This window comes from Ovis canadensis, chromosome 2 (assembly GCF_042477335.2).
Source record: "Ovis canadensis isolate MfBH-ARS-UI-01 breed Bighorn chromosome 2, ARS-UI_OviCan_v2, whole genome shotgun sequence".
NCBI classification, from domain to species: domain Eukaryota; kingdom Metazoa; phylum Chordata; class Mammalia; order Artiodactyla; family Bovidae; genus Ovis; species Ovis canadensis.
This window is the reverse complement of record NC_091246.1, coordinates 963,109-987,736: the sequence shown is the minus strand read 5'-3', so window position 1 is coordinate 987,736 and position 24,628 is coordinate 963,109. Positions and strand designations below refer to the sequence as shown.

Genomic DNA, 24,628 nt, shown 5'->3' with positions numbered 1-24,628 from the left:
AGACCCACGAGAGCCCTCCCTGTGCATCTGGGCCTTCTGCACAGGACAGGCCGCCCCAAAGGGCTGCTCGGCCTCGCCGGGCGGGACAGGCCGTCCAGCCTCTAGAGGGATGAGTGGGCTGCAGGCTCCCCGTCTCCCGGTGAGAGTAGGTGAGCAGCCAAAACAGGAGCCAGCCTTGGGCTGTGGTCACGCTGGTGCGGCCAGTAGCTGCCCGTGCGTCTCAGTGGCTGCGCCCGAACCAGGGCTGGCCTTTAAGGGATCCGTTCCAAAGCGCCCCTGCCCTAGCCCCCTCCTTGAGAGCCTGGGTGCTCTTCCTGCGGGCTCCCGGCTCCGCCCACACAATGGGAAAGAAGGAAAACGCAGGAGAAGCCAGGCTTCTTTCAGGGAATTAGCTGGTGGCAGGTGCCCTGTCCCCCTGGGGACCGACGCACAGGTGTGGGCGCACAGGGCGGGCGGGCGGCGCGGGGCGCGCTTCTGCGGCCGCGGGCCTGGGCGGGGCCCCCGAGTCACCGCCGCGCGCTGTCTCCCCAGCGAAGCGGTACTGCAAGGACGCCAGCCCCAGCAGCAGCACCACCAGCACCTACGCGCCCAGCAGCAGCAGCAACCTGAGCTGCGGCGGCGGCAGCAGCGCCAGCAGCACGTGCAGCAAGAGCAGCTTCGACTACACGCACGACGTGGAGGCGGCCCACATGGCGGCCACGGCCATCCTCAACCTGTCCACGCGCTGCCGCGAGATGCCGCAGAACCTGTCCACCAAGCCGCAGGACCTGTGCGCCGCGCGGGTACGGGCGGGGCGCGCCTGGGGGCGGGGCCTGGCGCGCCTGGGGGCGGAGCTCAGCTGGGGAGGGGCGGGGCCTGGCACACCTGGGGGCGGGGCGCACCTGGGGGCGGGGCCTGGCGCACCTGGGGCAGAGCTCAGCTGGGGGCGGGGCCTGGCACACCTGGGGGCGGAGCTCAGCTGGGGGCGGGGCCTGGCACACCTGGGGGCGGGGCTCACCTGGGCGGGGCCTCGGCCCACCCTCACCCCCACCTCCCTTCCCGGCCGCCCCGACCCGGAGGTCCCGCCGGGCGCCCCCCGCGGCCTCCTTCGCAGACGCCCGCGCAGACCGCACGTCCCCCGGCTCTGCTCCGAGGAAGCCTGACTGCCCAGGGCTCTGGGGACACATTTTCCAGATCAGTCCACCTGTGCATTTAGGAGCACCGCCCCTCCCCCTTTTAGGACCCACACCTGGCTCCCCTCCTGGCGATCCTGAGGGCAGCACGGAGACTAGGGACCTCGAGGGGCCTTGCGCCCCCGCCCTTAATCAGAGGAGGGTGTGCAGCGCCCCGGGCGGAGGCCGCCACCGCGCCCTCCAGCCCAGAGCTGGGGAACAAAGAAAGGGCAAAACTCCCGTTTCCCCGCGGGCTCCCAGCCAAGCAATTACAGTCAGCTTCCATTAGTTCAGAGCGCCGCAGATGCCAAAGCGGTGAGCAGGGCCAGGGCGGGTCCTCGTGACCGGCTCCCGGCAGGAGAGGGAGTCGCTCGGCCCCGCCGCGCCCGGAGCTGCCCAGAGAGGCCGCCAGGCGGCCAGGGGCCCGGGCGCTAGCGCGTCCTGCCCACGCCGGCGAGCGGGCGGCTCTCGTCTCCAGAACAAAGGGCCGTCCCGTCACCCAGCGCCGCTGGGCACGCTCCTGAGCACACCACACTGACCGTAGTTGTTAGAAATAGGTGTGATTTGTGTGAATGGAGAAAGGTCAGTAATTTTATGCCTTGCAAATGCTTTCTTCTCTATTAATATTTTTATTCCTGGATTTTGAAGGAGTGTCAGGGGCATGCAATTTCCATGGTCATCAGGGCTGCTAAAATGCCAGGCTGCAATGGAGGAAATTCTGTGGCAAGGGGAAAAACAAAAGACAATAGCCCCTTCGATTGTTTTTTTTTTTCGCTTTATTAAATATAAACTAAGACCAAGGGAATTACAGTCCGACATGGTGAAGGCTGTATTAGTCTGAAAGCTGGAAACCAGAGGTGCACTGTGGCAAGGAGGGTTCAGGCAGCATAGTGCGCTGGGATTCACCCCGTAACAGCCCGGAGGCGGAGGCTGGTGCCAGGCACCATCCCTCTGCTGTGGCATCCTGAGGAAAGAGATGCCAGACCTCTGAGTAGGCAGCGGCGTTCGCGCCAGCTCTGACATCAAACTGCTCAAGAGAGTATGACTCTTTGGGGGAGAAAAAATGGAGGATTGTCGGGGGTATTTTGATTTTTCTTTCCTCTGTCCTCCATCTGCCCTTCCCTTCTCTCCCCATTCCCGAGAGGAGGATTCTCAGGGATTCTTGATCTGTTAAAACATCAAAAAAAAAAAAAAAGAAAGAAAGAAAAGAAAGCCCTCACCCTGTACCTCTTTGGCTTTTGTAAAGCTGGGTGACTAAACTGCAGGTTTGCTGACCCTTAAGCAGGTCAGCCGTGATCACTGCTGTGGAATCGTGTTGTACTGTGATTGCACATTTCCCTGCCTTAAAATAGAAAATCCTCTTTCTCACATATGATAAGGTTTTGTGTTGGAAAGTAAGTTCTGTGTGTGGGGTTTTGTTTTGATTTGTTCACTACTGTATTCCCAGAGCCTGTACCTGATAGGACTCAGTTTGATTCCCCCCCCAAAAAAAAGGAAGTAAATTATAGTTCCTCTCCTCCATCCCTCTAAATTCTTGTATTTTCTTCATCTCCAAGTCTGGGAGTATTAGCATCAGTGAAACTAAAGGAGAATTTTAAGTCTGTGTACATTTTTACGTATATATGTATAATTTGTACACACATCCATTTCTGATCTCTTTTTGAACTGTGATAAAATTGAAATCAGGCATCTGTTTTTCTTCTGGTGAGGCTTATTTCTAAAAGCAGAGACATATTAGGGAAAAAAGATACAGATCTATGATAGTTAAGTGAGAGAGAGATGATAGATTAGTGGATAAGAGGCAAGAGAGAGTGAGAGGTGGTCCGTAGATAAGCAGAAAGATGGATGCCCTGTGCACCTGCCAGCCAGTTTCAAGCTTTCACAGCGCGGGGAGCAGGACGGATGAGGGGACCGCTTCTCTCACCTGGGGAGCTTTTGCACGTGAGGCTGCCCTGAGACATCTGAGGCTTGGATTCTGTCCTGGCGGAAGGGCTGTGGTCTGAGGGGAGATGCGTGTGGTCAGCTTGTCCTTCCATCTTGCAGAACCCTGACATGGAGGTGGATGAGAACGGGACCCTGGACCTGAGCATGAACAAGCAGCGGCCGCGGGAAGGCTGCTGCCCGATCCTGACGCCCCTGGAGCCCATGTCCCCCCAGCAGGCAGTGGTGAGCAGCCGGTGCTTCCAGCTGAGTGAAGGGGACTGCTGGGACCTGCCCGTGGACTACACCAAGATGAAGCCCCGTAGGATGGACGAGGACGAGTCCAAAGAGATGACCGTACGTCCCCTTCGTGGACCCCCGCCCCCGCCCACCCAGCCCACCAAGCGGGCACCGCTGAGGGAAAATGCCGTGGGTGCACACCTTAGCAAAAATGGTCTTTTCCCTTTAAATATGACTTTTAGCTGACTGGAGCTTAGAAGACATTTTTGGTTAACCCAGGAGAGGTTTGGGAGTAACATTGATGAGAGCAAAACAAACCATTGACTCCTTTGAACGATGAATTTTATTTTCCAACAAGTGTGTTTTGTTGCAAATGATTTCTCTAAGAAAATGTGCGAACAGCTTACCGATTCATTTTTCTGGGTGATAAATTGATAGAATGCAGGGTTTTCCTTGCAGGCAAGGAATTATAAGAAGACTCTTAAATGCTTACATGTTTAATTCTGTGTTGCTAATTCGCTAGCTCCTTGAAGCTAGGGACAGGGAACTGAAAGTGAAAGTCACTCAGTCCTGTCTGACTCTTTGTGACCCCGTGGACTGCAGCCCACCAGGCTCCTCTGTCCATGGAATTCTCCAGGGCAGAACACTGGAGTGGGTAGCCATTTCCTTCTCCAGGGAATCTTCCCAACCCAGGGATCAAACCCAGGTCTCCCACATTGCTGGCGGCTTCTTTACCCCCTGAGCCCCCAGGGAAGGACGGGGTCTGTTCTCCAAAAAACCCAAAATATGCAGAGGAGCGCCCTGGAGCCTAGAATGAATTATTTTTGTGTAGTCACCCAAATCTTTGCTGACTACAGCATCACCAAAATACCTATGTCAAGAATGTATTTTTGAAGTAGTTACAATTTTCAAATTCAAATCATTAAAATCATTACAGTTTTCTTTAGGCTAAGAAAATAAATGAAAAAAGAATTGTTATTAGACTGACTTTTTCTCCAGTGTTCAATTCTGAAAGTTATGACATCTCCTCTATTCCCTGAAAAATGAAAATTCTTTTTGAACACAATAGGGAGACCACCATCAAAGCGATAGCATCTTACAGAAACAGAGAGGTGGATAAAGAGGAAGCATTAGCTACTTGTAGGAATTGTCAGGGAAGGTGCCTGTTTATAAGGCCGTTGCATCTGAAGCCATTGTGTTTATTCTTCAAATTGATTTAAGTATCCAGGAGAATAGAATCTGAGTGGCAAGCTAAATTCCAAAGGACTTTTTCTTTCCTACAATGTTAAATCGTTACTACCAAATAAGGTATGGTAGTTGAATCTCTGAATTTATTTTAATTAAAATTAAGCCCCCGTAAAGACAGCAGCTTTGCCCTAGTCAAGTGTCACACAAGGGAAACCCCGCACTCAGGAAACACGTTTGCTGAACATCGCCATCTATAGGAATTTCTAGGTTACTGCAAAGGGCCCCTCTTAGCCAAAGAATATTCTATTAAAAAAATTTTTTTTAATACTGCCTGACTAAGGTCCGTCTAGTCCAGGCTATGGTTTTTCCAGTAGTCATACTGGTTTTTCCAGTATGGATGTGAGAGTTGGACTGTGAAGAAGGCTGAGCGCCGAAGAATTGATGCTTTTGAACTGTGGTGTTGGAGAAGACTCTTGAGAGTCCCTTGGACTGCAAGGAGATCCAACCAGTCCATTCTGAAGGAGATCAGCCCTGGGATTTCTTTGGAAGGAATGATGCTAAAGCTGAAGCTCCAGTACTTTGGCCACCTCATGTGAAGAGTTGACTCATTGGAAAAGACTCTGATGCTGGGAGGGATTGGGGGCAGGAGGAGAAGGGGACGACCCAGGATGAGATGGCTGGATGGCATCACTGGCTTGATGGACTCGAGTCTGAGTGAACTCCGGGAGATGGTGATGGACAGGGAAGCCTGGCGTGCTGATTCATGTGGTCTCAAAGAGTCGGACACGACTGAGTGACTGAAATGAACTGAACTGAACTGAACATGGGGTCGCTAAGAGCTGGACATGATTGAGCGACTTCAGTTTCACTTTTCACTTTCATGCATTGGAGAAGGAAATGGCAACCCACTCCAGTGTTCTTGCCTGGAGAATCCCAGGGGCGGGGGAGCCTGGTGGGCTGCCGTCTGTGGGGTCGCACAGAGTCGGACATGACTGAAGCGACTTAGCAGCAGCAGCAGCAGCAGTAATTTAAACTCACAGCATCAGTCTGCGTTGGTCTTCCCTTGCCTTGGGACTTACAGCGTGTAGAATACTTCCGCAGTGTAGAACGCTCAGCGGAGATTGCAGGCGCCCCAGGTATCTTTGCGCGTAACGCTTAAGCTCTGCCTGTCGGTGCTGGATACAGTGCTGTAGGTCTTGAACCCAGGGAGCAAGGTCCACTGAGTAGCTGGTTTGGCTGCCCCGCCGCTTCTCTGCCCCTCCTGTCCGTGCAGCTGCAGGAATTAGAATTTCTGCACTGAACTAGGGGTTTAGAGCAGGTGATGAGAAACAAGTGCCGCATGGACCAGAGATGCTCTTTGGATGAAACTGGGTTTGCATCCTCGCAACGAGAGTGTGTTGTGATTTTAAGGGTAAGGTTGGGACGGGGCGGGGGGTGGGGGACGGGGGTGGGACACAGCCTCCGGTCTGTGTGTCCAGTGTCTTCTGTGGCCCTGAAGCTGTGTTTCACCCGCAGCCAGAAGACTTGGACCCCTTCCAGGAGGCCCTCGAAGAAAGAAGGTACCCAGGGGAGGTGACCATCCCGAGCCCCAAGCCCAAGTACCCCCCATGCAAGGAGAGCAAGAAAGACCTGATAACGTAAGCACGGCGCGCGGCGGGGCGGTCGCTCCCCCGAGCCCCTCCTCCGGCTCACCTCTACCCGGGTCTGTATCTGCCTTGCCGTCTGAGCATGCGACACGCACAGCGCGCAGGTGTCCCCAGGGGCCGGGCGGGCGGGCGGCAGGCCAGCCGTGGACGCTTGTTCTGAGCGCTGCTCTGTGCTATGGAGGCGCCATTTCCATGTGACCCCGTGCATCTGCAGCTTGGCTCCAGGCAGCTTAAACCCCGTGCAGACATTGCAGCTAAACTGGAAACAATGAAACCTTTTTCAAGTTTTTTTTTTCTTTTTGGGAAACATGCTTACTACTTGGCTGTTTTTGTTTTTGTTTGGTGGCAGATGTCCAACACCAAGGTGTGATGGGAGTGGTCATGTGACTGGTAATTACGCCTCACATAGAAGGTGTGCCTTCATTTTTCTCATGGTGGATTCTGTCTTTTCAATTTATTGTTTTCAGCTTACCTCAACAATGCTGTCCCAGTACAAACGTTGACTTCTGTGTCACCCCTTCAAGTGCTATATGTTGACCTGCAAAAGCACGCTGATCGACACGTTCGATACAGTCTTTTATCTCAAAGCAAGCTACCTAAATTTGGAATATGATTTACAGACATTGAGACCAAAGAGCCCAAATATTTGAATCTCACTTTTCGAATGGTTTCTGCAAAGACATGCTTCCTTAAATTTCTATGGAAACATGAATTAGTTCGTTGCACCAGCAAAATTCAATGTACAGCACTTCCCCATCGCTTTTCTGCATCCAACCTTTTGATTTCAGTTCTGTGTTGTGTCTGTTGGGGACGCACGCTGGGCCGCGGGGCTTCTCACTGGACTCTCCCGGCCTGTCTTACAGTCTGTCGGGCTGCCCACTGGCTGACAAAAGCATTCGAAGTATGCTGGCCACCAGCTCACAAGAACTCAAGTAAGATTTAACAAAAATCCTCTCTTTCTGAAATCTGTTCACTTAGTGGTAACAAAAGGGGTGTGTCGTTTGCAAAGAAACATGTGTTTACCAAGCCACCTGTGTGCACCAGCGCCTCAACTCAGCACGCGTGAACATTCTTGAGGATTCTGGTCACCTGTGTGGGCTATCCAGCTGCCTTTTCCCTCTCGTTTACCTCTAGCTTTTTCTTATCGCATCCTTTCCGTCTTAAATTTCCTAAAGCATAGGTATTTTCTCTCCAGACGTGCATGCCCGTGGAAGGGGAGTTTTACAGCGTTACCCAGACTTTAAGGAAGTGATTGTCATGTGAAAAGTCAGAAGCTGATTTTTTTAAAAGTCAGTGCTTAATATGATCATTTTTAGGATGGATATTTAAATAGGATGAGTAATCGAACCCCACCATGATCCTAGCTAATTCCTCCAGTGCACTGTGGTCGTAGCTACAGACGCTCATCAGGGCAGCCATAACCCCACTGAGGCTTCACCAGCACTCACAGCGTGGCCCCCTCTCCTCTGCACCTGTAACTGTCTCTGGGTTTTCAGCGTGGGTCTGGTCGGCCGCATCCACACCGCCAGACTAAGGGTTCTCTTCTCTGTGTCTCTGTAGATGTAAGTAGGTAGATGGGCGTATTCACATTCAGCTCCTAGGCAGGTTTTGAAAGAAGTCAGGCCAAGCCCCAGCCCGTGTATTAAGACCTGCTGCCATCTATTTGGAACGGACATTCGAGTATCTGTCAGGAGAACAAGGGCAAGACGAGCTTTCCACAACCTGATGAGAACCAAGATTCTCCAGTCATCGTTTTTAATTACCTAGCCTTTTATAAAAATCATCACGTCAAATTGCTTGGCTTCCATTTCATTTGGAAAGGGCTTTCCTTCTGATGCAGAGAAAATTCTGCTTTCAGACCCCATTGGGCTCCCTCCCCCAGGACCCCACCCCACGACAGAGCAGGGCATCGGTCTGTGGGGTGCAGGCCCTGTTTCACTCCGTGTCGTTTCTTACAGGACCCCTGTCCAGGGCCCTAGCGCCATAGGCCACCTGCTCATGTTCAGTGACCTCCTGAACTAGCCCTCCCGCCACCAGACCCTGGAGTTCTCTTCGTGGCGGCCTGTAAACACCGGGAGGGCAGCCTCTTGCTTGACGGCTGTGCGGTCTGTAGCCGTCCACGCAGTGCCTGGCGGACACGTAGCTTAGGACCTCAAATGGACAGCATTAGCAAGAACCATCCAGCCCGCTCTGTTAAGACCTCCTTTTCCGTGGCTTGAAACCATGTTCCCCTCACGATTGAAATGGGGTTAACCGTACTCGGACCTTGGCTAACACCACGGCACACGGCGACTTCCACCTGCCTCTCGCTGAGGAGGGCGTCTCCAGTCCCAGCAGGCCAGCTGTAATCGGGACAGCCTGGGGACAGCTTCCTGGGAGCGCGGCTTCTCCTTGGTGGCCTCCAGCTGGAGACCTGAGCAGGCTTCCGGAGGGTCTGGCTCTCCTTGGTTTGCCCCCATGGTCTTTGGGCTTAGATGGTCGTGTTGATCTGAAGCTCCAGGCAGACCGGCTCCTCCTCCAGGGTGGGCACTTCCTTCTTGCCGCATCTCTCCTTGGAGGCTGGTGTGATATCCATACCGTCAGCATCTTCAGAGGGGGCCCACCCTTCACAGCCTCCTGTGCAGGGTGGACATCCCTTGCCCCCTCCCTGGCCCTCCCACAGGGGCCTTTCCTGCTTCCGGCTGTCTAAAAGCCTCCGTCACCTGTGACTTGTCTTTGCAGCAAGTAAATCCCGTTTCGACTGACCCTTTTCCCGGGAAATCCAAATTTGACACGTTTTCTGAAATACCCTGTTTCACCTCCACGTCTACTATAAATAATCTGATATTTAAACATCTTTCACTTGATGGTGAGTCTTTCTCAGCTGAGGACGCCTTCGATTATGTCGTGGCTTTTTCTCGCTAATCTTTTAGAGGATGACGCTCCTCCATCTCTGGCTTTCCCTGCAGCCGCAGAGGCTCTCCCTGCACAGAAGCAGAGATTAATCCTTTGAGGGTTTGCAGCTGCTTCCTCTAGAATAATTCACGCACGTGCCCCTCTACTAGCTTATTCTTTCCACATATATTTTCAGCGATCTGGTTGATTCTCGACGCACAGCCTCTTACCTGGTTAAGAGTGTGTGAGTCAGTGTCATACAGACACCTTTGGGTCTCAGTTGCCTCAAAATTTGTTCTCTCTTCTGCATCAGCCAAGAAACAGAAGCTTCTGAGAACGTTCCTCTTGTCACTTCTAACGTGGACTTCTGTTAGTTAGCTGTTAACAGGACATTCTTGATTTCAAACAGGCAACGAGTTTTGCCAGATACACTCTGGGTCTCGGGTCACCCATCCTCTTGAACTTCGTGAGATGACACTTACCCAGAGCAGCGCGCATGGGACAGTCTTAAGAAGCAGCCGATCATTTTGTCGACTTGAGTACAATATGTAAACTGAACGTGTATTAAAATGTAATGTGTCCGTGAATATCATTCAGACTCTGCAGCTATTGCTTTCTCATCCCTGGTCCATGGGCCATAGAGGGCAGGTCGGTGACCAGGCAGTGAGGCAGGTGATGGCCTGCGTGAGGTGGGCCGGAGGCAGGCGGGATTCCGCAGCCTCCCAGGCCGACGCTTATGGCCGAGTGTCCCCCACACCGCCCCGCCCTCCGTGAAAGGGCCCCTGACTGTGACAGCCTTTGAAACCCCCGGCAAGGGGAAAAAAGGGAGTAAAATCATCCAAACAAATGTGAATTTTTTTGGTGAGAACTCCACCTAATGTAAGTCAGCTCTGATGCTGAAGGGGAGTCTCTTCCCTAAAACTTTCCCTGGCTGAGATCACCTGAGCGTAGCCACAGAAGAGACCTCATAAATCACATCACATCATCCTCAGTGTTTTGTTTTGTTTTGCTTTAAACAAACCACATCCTCCCAGCAGGAAGTTCTTTTTCCTACTCCCCAGTGCAAGATCAGTGCAGACACGGGCATGATGTGAGTGTGTTAGCAGCTCTGTGACCAGTTTAAACTGAATCAAAGCTGATTCAAACCAGAAGCAATTGTCTCTAGTAATGGGCCCCCAAATTGGCTCCTGTTTACACTTGGAGTTGGGGGGACACATTAGACCCCGTTGTTGCGTGAGTCTTTGTCTTCCAGACCCAGGACCTCTGTGGTGTATGCACGTCCTGGCAGGAGAAGGAACTGTCGCCCTTGGTCCCCTTTCCTGCTGACCCTGAACTTGGACTCAGTCCTCGGGGGTGGGGGCCTGCTGACCCTGAACTTGGACTCAGTCCTCGGGGGTGGGGGCCTGCTGACCCTGAACTTGGACTCAGTCCTCGGGGGTGCGGGTGAGCCTTCCTCTTGGTCTCTGCCCTTCAAAACATCCTCGTGCGTTCTGTCCTTCTGAGGCACCTCCCTCAGGTATTTCCACCTTAGACATAGGAATTTTAATCATGTACATCACATAACATTGTTTTTTAAAACCTGGTTACGTTTATTTAAATTGAAGATTAGAATTCTAAACTTGAGCCAAGATACGACTTTTCTCTAAAGGGTACTTGTTGCTAGAACTTTCGAGGATTTCCTCATCAGCTGTGGATGTCTTGCAGGTGTTGGGAAGTTACTGGGCGGGACCAAGCAGAGCCTCGGGGCCCTAGCTCCTGTTGTTCCAGGTACAGGAAGTTCACTCACCTTCACCGCAGGCCGAGTTCTGAGAAACGGTCCTCATTTCTAGCGCCTCCCACCCCCTTGGTCCCCAGCAGTGTTTCCAGGGAAGCTCATTTCTAGCACCTCCCACCCCCTTGGTCCCCAGCAGTGTTTCCAGGGAATCTCATTTCTAGCACCTCCCACCCCCTTGGTCCCCAGCAGTGTTTCCAGGGAAGCTCATTTCTAGCACCTCCCACCCCCTTGGTCCCCAGCAGTGTCTCCAGGGAAGCTCATTTCTAGCACCTCCCACCCCCTTGGTCCCCAGCAGTGTCTCCAGGGAAGCTCATTTCTAGCACCTCCCACCCCCTTGGTCCCCAGCAGTGTCTCCAGGGAATCTCATTTCTAGCACCTCCCACCCCCTTGGTCCCCAGCAGTGTCTCCAGGGAATCTCATTTCTAGCACCTCCCACCCCCTTGGTCCCCAGCAGTGTTTCCAGGGAATCTCATTTCTAGCACCTCCCACCCCCTTGGTCCCCAGCAGTGTTTCCAGGGAATCTCATTTCTAGCACCTCCCACCCCCTTGGTCCCCAGCAGTGTTTCCAGGGAATCTCATTTCTAGCACCTCCCACCCCCTTGGTCCCCAGCAGTGTTTCCAGGGAATCTCATTTCTAGCACCTCCCACCCCCTTGGTTCCCAGCAGTGTTTCCAGGGAACTTTGTGAATCACTCCTGCTGTGGACTCGAACCATCGCCTGCACAGAGGGTGTGTGTCTGTGTGGAAGGAGGCACGGGACCCCCTGGACAGCTAGCTCCCCTCAGCAGAGGTCGTCTTGAGGCCTCAGCTCTCACGTTGGAGGAGACAGGGAGCACCCCTCGGACACCCTTCTTTCAGTTCGAAAATCATTTTATTCTGCAACAGCAGAGCCAGCTGAGTGCCCCACTGCATGCATGAGGGTCTGTACGGAGGTGGCCTCAGGCCCCTGGGGTCACATCAAACCACAGACAAGACCCACCAGGACCCCGTGAGCCCAGTGAGCCCTGAGATTTGCAGGGCTCCCCGCCCATAGCAGTACCGTGGATGGTGGAACAGGCCCCCTCACGACCGTGGGGTGGTTTACACCCTGTGAGAAGGGGGAGCATTGGGCCCACCTTGTAGGTGTGGAAACTGAGGCTGGGTGGTCGGCGGCTCAGTAAGTGGCCCAATTGCCTTTTCCACACGTCATGCTGCCTTTTCAAAATTAGTAACCCTGTACTGGGTCTGGCTTTGGATGAAGAATTAAAGGTTTGTGCTTAACTGCGTGGACATCCAAGCTCTGACTTTCTTCTTTCTTCGGAAGGTTTCAGCTTTAGAGCTCATGCAGTTTTCTCACGACCCACAAGGGGAACTAAACGGGTGTCCGGCCCGTGAGGCGAAGCTCCCAGGTGGGGCCTGGCAGTGGCTGTGGGAGACCGCTCCCGGGGTCTTCTGTCATCCCCGAGGGCCTCCCCCACCGTCTGTGTCCCTGCGTGTAGAAGGGTGATGAAGTCTGTGCGGAGGCATTCTTCTAAAAATGTCCTAGGAAACGCAGCTTGTTGCAGGTGCCTTGTGTCTCACCATGAGGAGGGCCAACTCGCAGTGCTTCACATGGGAAATGGAGGGGGGCGCTGCTGCAGTAAGAGGGCCTCAGGACGACTCCAGTTACACACAGGCACACACATACTCACACACTCACACACATGAACACACACACGTCTAATAGAGCAAAGCCGCCCTGCGCAGCTGCAGGTCCCGGAGGAAGGCCGGGGCTGCTCTCTCTGTTTCCGGAGCAGACTGTCCCGGCCACAGTCAGCCCCGGAGGGCCTGTCCAGGGGTCGCTGGCCCCGTGGACCGGCGTCATGGGACTGTTTGCGCTTACAACCAGAACTGACTGGCCGTAAGAACTCACATGTTCCAAGAGCCTCCCTCTTGTTCCTTCTCTTTCTGATGGCTGCTATTAGGCCCATGTTACTAAGGGAGAGACCCAGTGGTCGGGTTTGGGATTATGTTTTAATCACCTTTAACCGTGCTCACGCGCGAGTCAACCAAAAACAGGCGAAGCGAAGAAAGGAAGACAGAAAGGCGCTGCTGTGCCTTCCCTTTGTCACGGGAGCCACTCTTGCAGAAGCGCCTGGAGCGCCTCTGGCAGGGCCTGCGATGCGGTCTGGGGTGTGTGTGTGTTCTCCACCATCTGCCAGGTCTGGAGGCAGGTTACGAGGAAGGCTGCAGCATGAAAAACCAGGCTTAGGTTATCAAAGGAAGGCTCGGATGTAGCAGCAGACTCTGTGAAAACAAAGCACGGAGCACTGCCTCTCCCGTCAGAGGCGTCAAGTCCTCATCTGTGAAATGGGCGCGTCTGGCGCCCAGCTCACTGTTGACACTCAGTGATTGTCATCACCGTGGCAGCACACACACGTCCCACAGTTCAGGGTAGACTGCTGGGTTTTCTGGCAACATTAAGCAGAAGGAAACTGCAAGCACTAATTTAATGTTTACCAAATGACTTTGTGACCTCCTTGGAATAAGGAGTACTTCAGTTAACTCTGAACTCTTCTGAGCCTCCAGCTTTGGAGAGCTTTATAGCAGGTCCTTTAATTTCAAAAGAAAAATAAGGAGAGGAAAGACACTGCAGCAGTTACATCTGTTGGAATGCCTCGGGTGAGGGATGTTGCAGATGGGGGTGCCCAAGGGCTGGGTTCTCCCTGCCGTGTTCCTGTGTGTGTGCGCCTGTGCATGGGTGCTGTGCACGTGTGTATACATGTGTGTGTGCACGAGCACGTGTGTATTGTGTGCAGGGTGCACATGTACATGTGTATGTGTGAGATGTGTGTGCCTGTGTGTCTGTTCATGTGAACACATGCACATGTGTATATGTGTGAGCTCACATGTATATGTGTGAGCATGTGAATGCATGTGTGCCTTGGGTGTGTGTGTGCATAAGCATGTGTGAGTGTGGACATGTGTATGTGTGAGCGGGTGTATGCATGTGTGCCTGTGTGTGTCATGTGTATGCGTGTGTGTGATCATGTGTGCATCTGTGCAAGTGTGCGTGTGAGCATGTGTATGCGTGTGTGCTTGTGTGTGTGTGCATGAGCATGTGTGCATCTGTGCGTGTGTGGGTGTGTACATGTGAACACGTGTGTGTGAGAGCATGTGTGCCTGTGCATGTGTGAGTGTGTACATGTGACTGTGTGTGTGAGCATCTGTGCATCTGTGCGGGGGTATGTGTGTATGCATGTGTGCCTGTGCGTGCGTGGGTGTGTACATGCGAACGTGTGTGCGTGAGCATGTGTGGGTGTGCACGTGTGCGCATCTCTGCGTGTGTGGGTGTGTACATGTGAACATGTGTGTGCCTGTGCATGTGTGGGTGTGCACATGTGTGTGCATGTGTGCATCTGTGCATGTGTGGGTGTGTACATGTGAACACGTGTGTGTGAGCATCTGTGCATCTATGAGGGGGTGTGTGTGTGTGCATGTGTGCCTTGCGTGTGTGGTGTGTACATGTGAACATGTGTGTGCCTGATCATGTGTGCATCTGTGCATGTGCGGGTGTGTGCATGTGTGTGCGTGTGTAGGTGCAAGCACGTGCGCTTCTGTACCTGTGCGTGCGCGCTGTGCACGGGTGTGTCTGCACAGGTGCTCTCGCTCCCGGTTGTTGCCATCATCAGGTGTGCAGCCTCCTGCTGCCCCGAGGCCCTCTGTGCTCACGTCCCCTCAGTAAAAAGGGATGTTGTGCGAAGTCCTGAGCTTCGAGGTGGAAGCAAACACCGGGAGAGGGCATTTCCTGGAAAACCATAAACCAAGCTGGTCATTCTTTCATTTCAAAAGCTTGTAACCCACATCCAGAGATAAGGCCCGCCCTCTCTGCCCTCAGGCACCCAGGCCCGTGTTCACAGCCACCAGGGAGAGGGCGGGGAGTCCCGGCAGATGGAGTGGGGGCCTGGTGGGAAAGCCTCCGGCAGACAGGGACCTGGAGGTGGCCTTGGGGGGTGGGGGCATGGTGGGGCTGAGGGGCTGGGCAGAGCTGAGGGTCTGAGGGCCCCAGGCAGGGGGACTGGAACCCTGGGCCCTGCAGTTCGGGGGGTGGGGGGCGGTGCAGAGTGGAACCAGCCATCCAGGCTACCCTCCTAGGTGCCAAGTGGATGCCCCTCAGTGGGCCCTGGCCCAGCTGGCAGTCGTGGGTTCCATCCGGGACCACACTTGAATCAAGCCTCATCGCAGACAGTCATCAGGAGCCTGGCCCCTGGCCTCCCAGGCGCCTTCTCTGTCATAATCAGGGATGTGCCAGACAAGCCACGAGGCTGCCCAGAAAATCTGGTCTTGTCAGCCCCAAGAAATTGAATCTTTAGGCTGTTTCTTGGTGTTTCATCATCCATTTTCATCAGAACTAAATGAAACGTAATTAATGAGGCCAGATCCCCAACCCCTCTCTGCTCAGTCACACAGTAAGTCTTGTGTGGAAGCCCTGTAGGTCTGAACGGGTTTCATCGGGGCCCCTGGCCCAGGTCTCTCATCGAGCAGACCCTCACCCCCGCCGCCACTGGTAGACGCAGCATCCTCTTCTGTTAACATGGGGGTGGGTCCAAGGGCCCCACATTTTGCGTCACCTTCAGCCTGCTGTGTGCGCTGTCTTCCAAGAGGCCAAACCAACCTCTTCTGCCACCTGGACAGCCCGCTTGCTGGCTGTCCACAGACCAGCTGGCAGTGACCACTGAGTCTCACCTGAGAAACAGGAGCCCTGAGGGACAGATCCCCCTCCTGGGGAAGGGGCTGAATTTCTAATGGCAAAGTTGGCCTTGAGCTTTTTATGTTTTTTATTGTGACACACTTGGGGAAGATTTAAGTCCAGAAAAAGGCCATGAGGAAGACCTTTCTTAAGACATATTTCTGAACATTGCTTTCCTCCATTTTGAAATGGTAACATTTTAACACAGACATCAGACTGTACTGAATGATGTTAATTATTTCTAAATAAATAGAACACAATTTGTAATCTAAGCTAAGCTAAAATAGCCCATGCTATACAATCTATTTGGAGAAGGCAATGACACCCCTCTCCAGTACTCTTGCCTGGGAAATCCCATGGACGGAGTAGCCTGGTAGGCTACAGTCCATGGGGTCGCTAGGAGTCGGACACGAATGACCAACTTCACTTTCACTTTTCACTTTCATGCACTGGAGAAGGAAATGGCAACCCACTCCAGTGACCTTGCCTGGAGAATCCCAGGGACGGGGAGCCTGGTGGGCTGCCATCTATGGGGTCGCACAGAGTCGGACACGACTGAAGCGACTTAGCAGCAGCAGCAGCATACAATCTGTTTAAAAATTACTCCTTGAATACATTTAATTTTTAACTGCAAGATTAATCTTCTTTGTAAAATTAAGAATATAAAACATACAGCATATTTGGTGCATGTGAACAAAAGGAAAACAATGACTTTCCTTATAATTTCAAATACTGCAGCTTTAAAATACGTATTTAACTACACTGTATGTCAGTGCGTGAACACACACGTGCATGAATACAGGTATGTTGTCTGTGTCATTAGGCCAGGATTCAAGGCCAGACACATGGCCCTTCATAGAGCACGCTGGATTCCCTGAGTCTTCCTTGTGCATTACATCTGGTTAAACTTGGCCTCTCCTAATTATTGGGAAGCTAGTCCCATTTTCATCTCACCCTGGGCGACTCTGAGCAATGACCTTCCTTCCCACTCAGTGGCTAGCCCGCCCTGGCCCCAAGCTGCCGGAGAAGCTGCTTCTGTGCAGGAAAGGAAGGTCTGACCAGGGAGGTTTAGGTTGAGTTGGCCTTTCACTGTGAATTTGAGGTTTTATTCCAGTAAACACTTCACTAATTTATAGTTCCCCGGAGCAAAATGAGCGAAATTGGAAATAAAGTAGATGTTCCCTCTGGGAAATCATTGACAAGGATTTTGGAGGGCATTTTTCCTGGCAATTTCAGGAGAGAGGACCATTCTCTTCAGGTTTCTTTCTTAATCGGAAAGACTGACTCTGAGGCGGCGAAGGGGGCATTTGTGGGCCAGGGGGGCCCGTGAGCAGAGATGCCCAGGAGCAGATTCACCTGTACATGTGACCCTAAACGTGACCCCTCATCCTCCAGGAGCTGCAGTTCAAGGAAAATCACATCCCTTCTAGTCTAGTGTCTCTTTTTTGCATTTTTACAAAGAGAGACAGGTCCCAGGTACCCATGGGTCTTGCTTAGTCGTCTCCAGGTGGTTCAGGTGCTCAATCCTGTTGTCTGCCCACAATAAGAGATGGAGACACCCTGCTGCCTTCCCAGGGGATTCGAGAATACTGTGATAGGAGAAAGACATGAGAACTGCCTCTCTAACCTGACCTTTGCAAGAAAAAATAAACACTAAGTGCAAATACCTTCTGATCATCAATACGAAGGTGTGATGGCCTTCACTAACCCGTTCTTTTTTAACATTTGCTTCTTTGTTTGGCTGCATCGTCTTCGTTCTTCGCCGGGGGGGTGCGGGGGGGCGGTTTCTCCCTAGGTGCAGCACGTGGGCTTCATTGCCCCTTGACCTCTGGATCTTAGTTCCCCAACCAGGGATCGAACCTGAGTCCCCCACACTAGACGGCAAATTCTTAATCAATGGACCACCAGGGAAGTCCCAGTACTGTTCTTTGTATATAGTTTTACTGTATTTTAATACACATTCAGGAATATTTTATTCCTGCAACCAAAAAGCTTACAAATTTTTAATCATCTGTGTCCTAAACATTTTTGTGGTATTATTAAGACACTGACAAATAGGTTAGTCCTTTTATATTTACATTCTGTCCTCTTTTTAATTTCATGCCATTTAGACAGATTAAAACTAAATAGTATACAAGTTTCACAGTGGTTTTTTTTTTCAGAATAGAATATTTGCATGTTGCACCAAAACCTTGTTTTGGACCAGTCAGGCAGCATTCGATACAAGGTAGTGGAAAGCCTCTATTATTTTAAAAATATATTCGACTTTATTACTTTCAAACTTGTACAGAAATTCAAATCTGGTTAAGCAGGTGTCATCAAAGAGCACCTTGGGCTGCTTCTGTGGTGACTAAATAAGCCTGGCTGATAATTCGCGTAGACATTATTAGTACCTAGGGCGAGGAAGTGGTCAGAAGCCTGCTCTCTGTTCACGGCTGGAATCTTCTTATCGCAAGCTTGCTTAGTTATCCCCGTAATTAGCCTACCTGTCAGGAGAGCTGATCCACGGAGGGGACCTTCAGCCCCTCCCCATCCCAATTATCCTTGGTGTCTGGATCCTGAAGATGCCACCACAGAGCGCAGGGCAGAGTCTTGGACTCAAGACCATAACTTGATTTTGCTCATTTTCAACCCCAGGGCCGCAGAGAGCAGCTCCGGCTCGGTGTCCACGCTCAGGGGTGTGTGGCCACAAGGCCCCTGCTCCATGAACCCTGCCCTGGCCTGGGAACATCAGCTCGACGTCCCTCTTCTGGCGTCATCCTGTGGGCAGGGCCTCTGGTGCCGTCTTGCTCCTTCCTTCGATTGCGATAAACTGTGCTGGGGTGTGCAATCGCCCACCACAGGCATGTGTGAGCGGATCTTAGCTGAGAGGGGGCATCGTGCGCTCTTAACAAGACCAGGGAATCTGAAAATGACTTTTTGGGAGCAAGGCTACTATAAGCTCAAAAAATTGAGAATGTAGGGGAAGAAAAATTACATATAATATCATCTCTCTACTAAATACAAGTTAGCTTTTTTATTAATCACATCTATTGAGGATCTTGAAGGCTGCTTCTTCATGTACCATGCAGGGTATGGAGTCTTTAAAAGGTGCATCATATTCCTGGGGGTGGGGGTGGTGATTCTGTAGCTTCCCTCTTGACATAGAACAATGATCAACCACAGACACCCTGCCCAGGAACACGGGTGGGTGGCGCGTCAAGGTCCACCCGTCCTTGTTGCCAGCAGTGGACAGTTAGGACCTCGGGTGGGTCGCAGATGGCGTGGTGCCCTAGGAAGCCAGGTGATGAGCTCCATGCACATACGTCTCATTTTATAGACCCGCCAGCTCCTGTAGTCAAGCCTTACACACGGACGACAGGCCAAGGGTGTGTGCTGTTCTCTGGATTTGCGTGTAAACCCCTGTGTGGACTCTGGGGGCCAGGGAGGGGCAGCCGGGGGAAGGTTCTGGAACATGAAGCAGCGAATCAGGGCTCAGACTCCGTCAGGCCTCCAGGACTCAGAGCTCCAGTCCGAGAAGGTGGGTGTCAGCGCAGCGGGGGTGTCACCTGCATCTTTCACCCATTACACCAGCCTGTGTGGAAGATGGCTTGCAGGTTGGCAAGGGTGGGGCAGAGACCTGTGGGGAGGCCTTGGTGACTGCCAGCGTTGGAGGTGATCCCAAAGTCGAGGTCAGGAGCAGAGCTGGTGCCAGGAGCAGCCAGACTCTGGGGGTCCTGCCAGAGGAACGATGTGAGCAGGTGGGCACCCCCCAAAGGTGCCCCCACCACCTGCATTCCCCAAAAGCAGGGAGCCTGGTGGCGGGGGGGGGGGGGGAGACTCGGAGCTGGTGAGGTGCAGCGGCAGAGAGCGGGCTGTCCCAGGCAATCTGAAGAGGGCCCTGTGAGCGCGAGGGGCGCTCAGGGGAGCCTGGGGCTGTACGCTGGTCGTCGGCATACATGTGGCGACTAACGCTCCTGAACTAGAAGAGTGAGGCGCCAGGTGTGCTGCTGATGGAGGAAGCCAGGACTGCAGCTGAGCCCCGGGGGTCGCCTTCTGTTCAACTCCACTCTGGAGGAGCCCAGGGCCACCCGATCACTTCCTGGAAATGGACGTTGTTACAGAGCGTCCACGTCCCGCCACAAACAGGTTCCCTCCGTGGCCGGCCGGCCCTGAGCTCAGCAGTCCGCGGGTGCCCTTAGGCCCCGGCAGCACAGAGGTCTCCCGCTCACCAACATGGCGGCCGGCGGACTGCCTTGCGAGGAAGCGTTTTCCGGCTGTGGGTGATGACGCAATCTCCCCTGACACGTCATCAGAGCGACAGGGCTCCTCCCGAGCCAGCGGCGTCAGCGTCCTCGTTCCCTGGACGCTTGCTCTTCCTGCCGAGGCTGAGCGGACAAACCGGGAGTGGGTGGGAAAGTGTGGCGACGCGGGTCCTCCACCGGAGGCGGTCCCGCCGACGGCTGACCATCTAGCGGAGCCGCTCCCACGCGCCGCCCCGAGGCCGGCGGGCCCCGCTGGGCCGGACGACCCGGCTGTGTGTCCAGCAGCGGGGAGGGCAGTGCCGCTCGGCAGTCTTTGCTGGGAGAGGAACCTCGGCTACACCTCAAGCATAGATCCACAGACTATTTCAGCTTAGGATTCCCTGGTAACTCTGCCTGCAATGCAGGAGACCCAGGTTAAACCACTGGGTCGGGAAGATCTCCTGGAGAAGGGCATGGCAACCCACCCTAGTATTCTTGCTTGGAGAATCCCATGGACAGAGGAGTCTGGGGCAAAGAGTTGGGTACGACTGAGAGACTAACGCTTTCGCTTTTTGGTTTTCCCCTTGAGCCCTAAAGATGGGTTAGGAGACCCTGAGATGCACGTGTCTCTTAGTTCTTCGGGTAACTGTCTACCGTGTGTGCTTACTTCACGGTGCAAAACTTTTCCGGCACTCTCCCTCGCGTGGCCCTTTGCCAAGCCCTGGAGCTGACCTTCCCTGACCCTTCTCTCCATCCAATTCCAGACTGTCTCCAGGAGCCCAACCTCGGAGCTGGGTGCGCCCTTTGCAGAGCGGGCTGACCCCTCACCGGGGCTTGGGTTCCCCCACGGGCCCGGCACCCCGGCTCTTCTGCAGCAGTCGTGTTTTGTCTTGCATGTCGCAAGACCATTGGTCACCTGCTCCAAGTGCAGGACAGAGGCTTCTGAGGGCGCCTCTTGGGGCTTCAGCATCTGCCTGGCCCTCAACAGCACTTGGCACTGCACTGGGGATGCCAGCTATTTGAGTAAACAAGCTAATGAATGAATCGGAGTAAGTTGATTTGTGCAATGCAGTCTTATAAGGAGCCTGTGATCCTACAGGGGGACACATTGGTGTCAGCAGGCAGGCTGACCAGAGGACCCTGGGCGTAGGCGGCCACGCGTCTGAGCCTCAGGTTTCCCTTGGGGAAGGAGGGGATTCTACAGATGATCTGGAAAGTTCCAGTCAATTCATAAACGCTGATGCCCTGGATGGGAAGGAGACAGTGGTAGGGGTCGTGCTCTACAAGGTCAGCCTGGGACAGGGGACAGAGCTGTGCGTGGACGGACAGTCTTGGTGACAGCCACATGGAGCCCTGGTGACTCGGGCACGACCTGGGTCCAGCCCCACTCTGCTGAGTGGTGTGCGGCGTCTACTGCACCCAGACCACGATTTTCCGAGTGAAAAGCAAAGGAGTAGAAAGCTGGGGCGGAAGCGGCATCACAGTCCAGCAGGAAGCTGAGTGGCCGGTCTGCTGTGCCCAGCGCCCGAGCAGACAGGCAGCTTGCCTGCAGGCGGCAGGGACGAGCCCCAGGCCCCCCAGGGCCCCCACAAGTCACGGAGCTGGACGGTCTGAGCTCGACTCTGAAAAGATGAAGAGGAAGCCCCTCTCCCCCAAATGTAGTCCCCTTGGTCCGTGGCAAGGAGGGGCGCACACCCCCGTGCAGGCGGGGACCCAGAGGCTTGTGGGAGGAATACTCGCATCTTTCCACTGCTTCCTGCCCCACGTTTAAAACTCACCAAAGGAAAGGAAAGTGACCTCGGCCTGTTTCCAAGACCAGGGCTGTCTGCGGAAGCAGCGAGTGGCTCGTCCTCTCCCCAAGGGACTCGGGGTGCCGCCGCGGGTCCCCTCCCTCCGCTTCCTGCCTCCCATCCTGGCTCCTGTCTTCCTGAACCGCGCCGGCCCGTGGACCCCGCCGTCCTCTGCTGTCTCTGGCGCTCCCTGTCCACCACCCCGTGACGTGTTACACTGGAGACTTTAGTCCCTTCTGGGACTTTCAGTTGGAACATTTTTAGGCCACATAGCTTTCCCGCGTTCTCTTCTCCAAGGCGTTTGTCTCCCAAGGAAGGGGGCAGCTGTTCGTTGGGTTTCCATTTTGTTGATTTGTTCTCCACTGAGCGTGGGGCGCGCTCAGTTCAGCTCTCGCACCACGTGGGGTCAGGGCTCCCGGGGCGGCTAGCGAGTGGGCAGAGGCGTCGGGTGGGTGGGGCTCAGCATGTGCCCGTGGGGAGTCTGAGCAAGCGTCAGTTGTTTCTGTCAGTCCTGGCCTTTCCCAAGGGAAGGCTCTTTCCGCTCGTCCCATCAGGATCGTCCCAGCGACTCGGCCTTGCTCCCTCTTGCTCTTTGCTTCTCGCCGAGGCGTCTCTGCTTCTTCCCCTTTCCCATCTCACGGTGAGACCTGTTCACCCTTGAAAATGCGTGTTTCCGGCTTTCAGTCCCTCAGGGAACTAAGTGGAGCCAGCTCTTAGGTTAAGTAGAAATCATTTAAGATTTTGTTCATCCCTTTGTTGCGAGTATTTGTGATCCATTAGCCAGCTTCTTTGGAAAATTCCTTTGGAAATCTAGTCAGGATATTTCCATTGCACTAATAAGGACCATCAAAGATGTGGAAGCGTGTCAACACCTTTGGGTTTCCCGGAGTGTGATGTAAGGAGGGCAGTAAGCACCTCGAGATGACCTCTTCTACCTCCGGGGGTCCGGGGCGGCTCCTCCAAGCCCCTTCTGGGGAGTCAGAGCAGGGCCAGGTCTCGGCAGTGAGGGCCCCCGCAGCGTCTCAGGATGCAGGTGACTGCTCTCGACCTGCTGCACACACGGTAGGCCGAAGCTGGCTCCCACACCACGGTTCACTGCAAGGATGAGACGCACGAAGTCTCTCAGGCGCCAGCTGCAGACCGAGAGAAGGCCTTCTGATGAAGGACTGGGGAGGTGCGAACGGCCCGCCTGGGCCTGGTGGGCCAGGCCAAAAGGGCTTCAGCAGGCTGGGGGCCAGCGGGCTGCAGGGGGGAGGTCAGGAAGAAAAAGACAGACAATCAGCACCTAAAGTCTGACCCAATTCCAGCACCATGTGAATGAAACGCAACTTCTTATACTCAAAACCCCAACACCCGAGATCAAAATATTTCAGAGATAAAAGGACTCCATTTTCCTAATATATCTTTTTCTGCCTCTTGTCTAATATGGTATTATTTTAAAATGCTCATATCAGACTTGCAAATCAGGTTTAAGATCATCAAATAAAAATGTCCATCAGCCCATCAAACCCTCATCAGATCTCATCCTCGCTCACTAATTTCACTCTCTTCTCCCCACTTTCTGAATTCTAAAATGTTCTCCCAGCTGGCGTATTTTGATCATCTTTCGCTGTCATTTCTCAGCTTTCAGTCTGCCTTGAATACTTGCTTCAGTTCCCTTGCCTTTTTGGGTGACATGTGTTTTTCAGGTGGAAGCAGAGGCATTTTCATTACCTGTGCCTTGTCGGAGGGTCAGAACAGCACTGGAGATGTTGAGAAACCCTCTCTTTATTCTCTGCCCGTCTCGTAGCTCCAAGCAGACCAGACCCTCACATCCTAGGCAGTCTTGTCTGCAACAGATAGGCATTGTAACGTTCCTGGTCACGTGCCGCGCCGCCTGGAAGGGGCTGGGCCGTGTCGCCTGGTCGCATTATCAGCCAGTGTGCTGGGGGCCGTGCTGGCGCTTCCCCACGAATATCGCGTCTCCTGCAAAGCCCCTTTTGATTCCTCAAGTTTCTGTCTCGGGAGTGACCTTCCAGGAGCCTCTGATGCTAACTTCCTGGTATCAGAAATGATGATCTTGCTTTAAATCTTACATTTCATAGCATCTGAGGCCTGTGGCCCTTGAGTCACTTCAGAAAACTCTGTTGCCATTTCTCCCATGTGACTCTCTGGCCACCGGCCTCAGCTTCGCGTGGCCTCAGGCCCTGAGATGCTGAAGGCAGACAAGGCAGGCAGCTCCCTTATACCAGCAAACAGCTCTAGCAGAGGGCAGGGTGAGTCGGGTGGTAAGGCCAGCGGAGAAGAAACAACCCTTAAAACCCAGATAGCTGGCTGGCAGGCCTTGTCAAGCTTTTGGGCCTCCACACACTGGAAAGCATTCTGTCAACAGGAGACTGTCCCAGCTCTGTACAGCCTCTCAGAACGAGTATCAGCTTCAGCTGATCTTCCAAGCTGCTCTTCACACAGACCAGACTGCAGCCCCGTCGTCCAGAGACCAGAGGAGAAAATGGCCCAAGAGGCATTTCTGCTGTGTGGTAGGCACTGCTAAGTTGCATAAGCGAACATGAAAATCACAGAAAATGCCTTCTTCAGAGTCCAGCCAGAGCGAGTGATTCAGGGCTGACAGTGAACTTGCATGTGATGAAGGCTGGTGTCCCGGTCCCAGAGAAGAAACTTGTGTTCATCGTCTTCTGCTCCAGGTCGGTCTGGTCCAAAGACAGCTGGGAAGACGCGGGGCACAGAATCACGGTCTGGGGATGCTTCTGCAAGGTAGACCCCCACCCACCAGCAGCGGAGCAGCCAGACTGGGGAGGGGTCTCCAGAAGCTGGGGGCAGCTTCTCTAGGGGCCCTCAGAGGCAGGGAGGCTGTGACCTCTCTGCAGCCCCCGTCAAACTCAGAGGTGAGAGCAGCCACGAAAGGCCGGTCCCCAGGCGGCCCATGGTGCGGGCTCTCAGGAATCCATCCAGGAATCCATCCATCTCAGGAATTCCATGGCTCTCAGGAATCCATGGCACCTTTCTGGCTGAAGTGCATCTTCTCTGGACCAGGAAATAACTTCCTGAACAGCCTCAGCAAAGAAAGTCTCACGATTGGGTGTCAGTACCCCCAGGAGCCTCTCTGGGAGCTGACATT

The 24,628-nt window shown here is 53.7% G+C and overlaps 1 protein-coding gene across 1 annotated transcript in view; it reads left to right on the top strand.

The window, feature by feature from the left end:
• The window catches only part of MYT1L (myelin transcription factor 1 like), a 394,605-nt gene that overhangs the window by 321,594 nt on the left and 48,383 nt on the right, over positions 1 to 24,628 (top strand). Inside the window, exons 15-18 of the mRNA XM_069573812.1 lie at positions 532 to 782; positions 3,195 to 3,428; positions 6,015 to 6,136; positions 7,009 to 7,077. Of these exons, the coding sequence (XP_069429913.1) occupies positions 532 to 782; positions 3,195 to 3,428; positions 6,015 to 6,136; positions 7,009 to 7,077 (676 nt within the window). The remainder of the gene's footprint in view (positions 1 to 531; positions 783 to 3,194; positions 3,429 to 6,014; positions 6,137 to 7,008; positions 7,078 to 24,628) is intronic.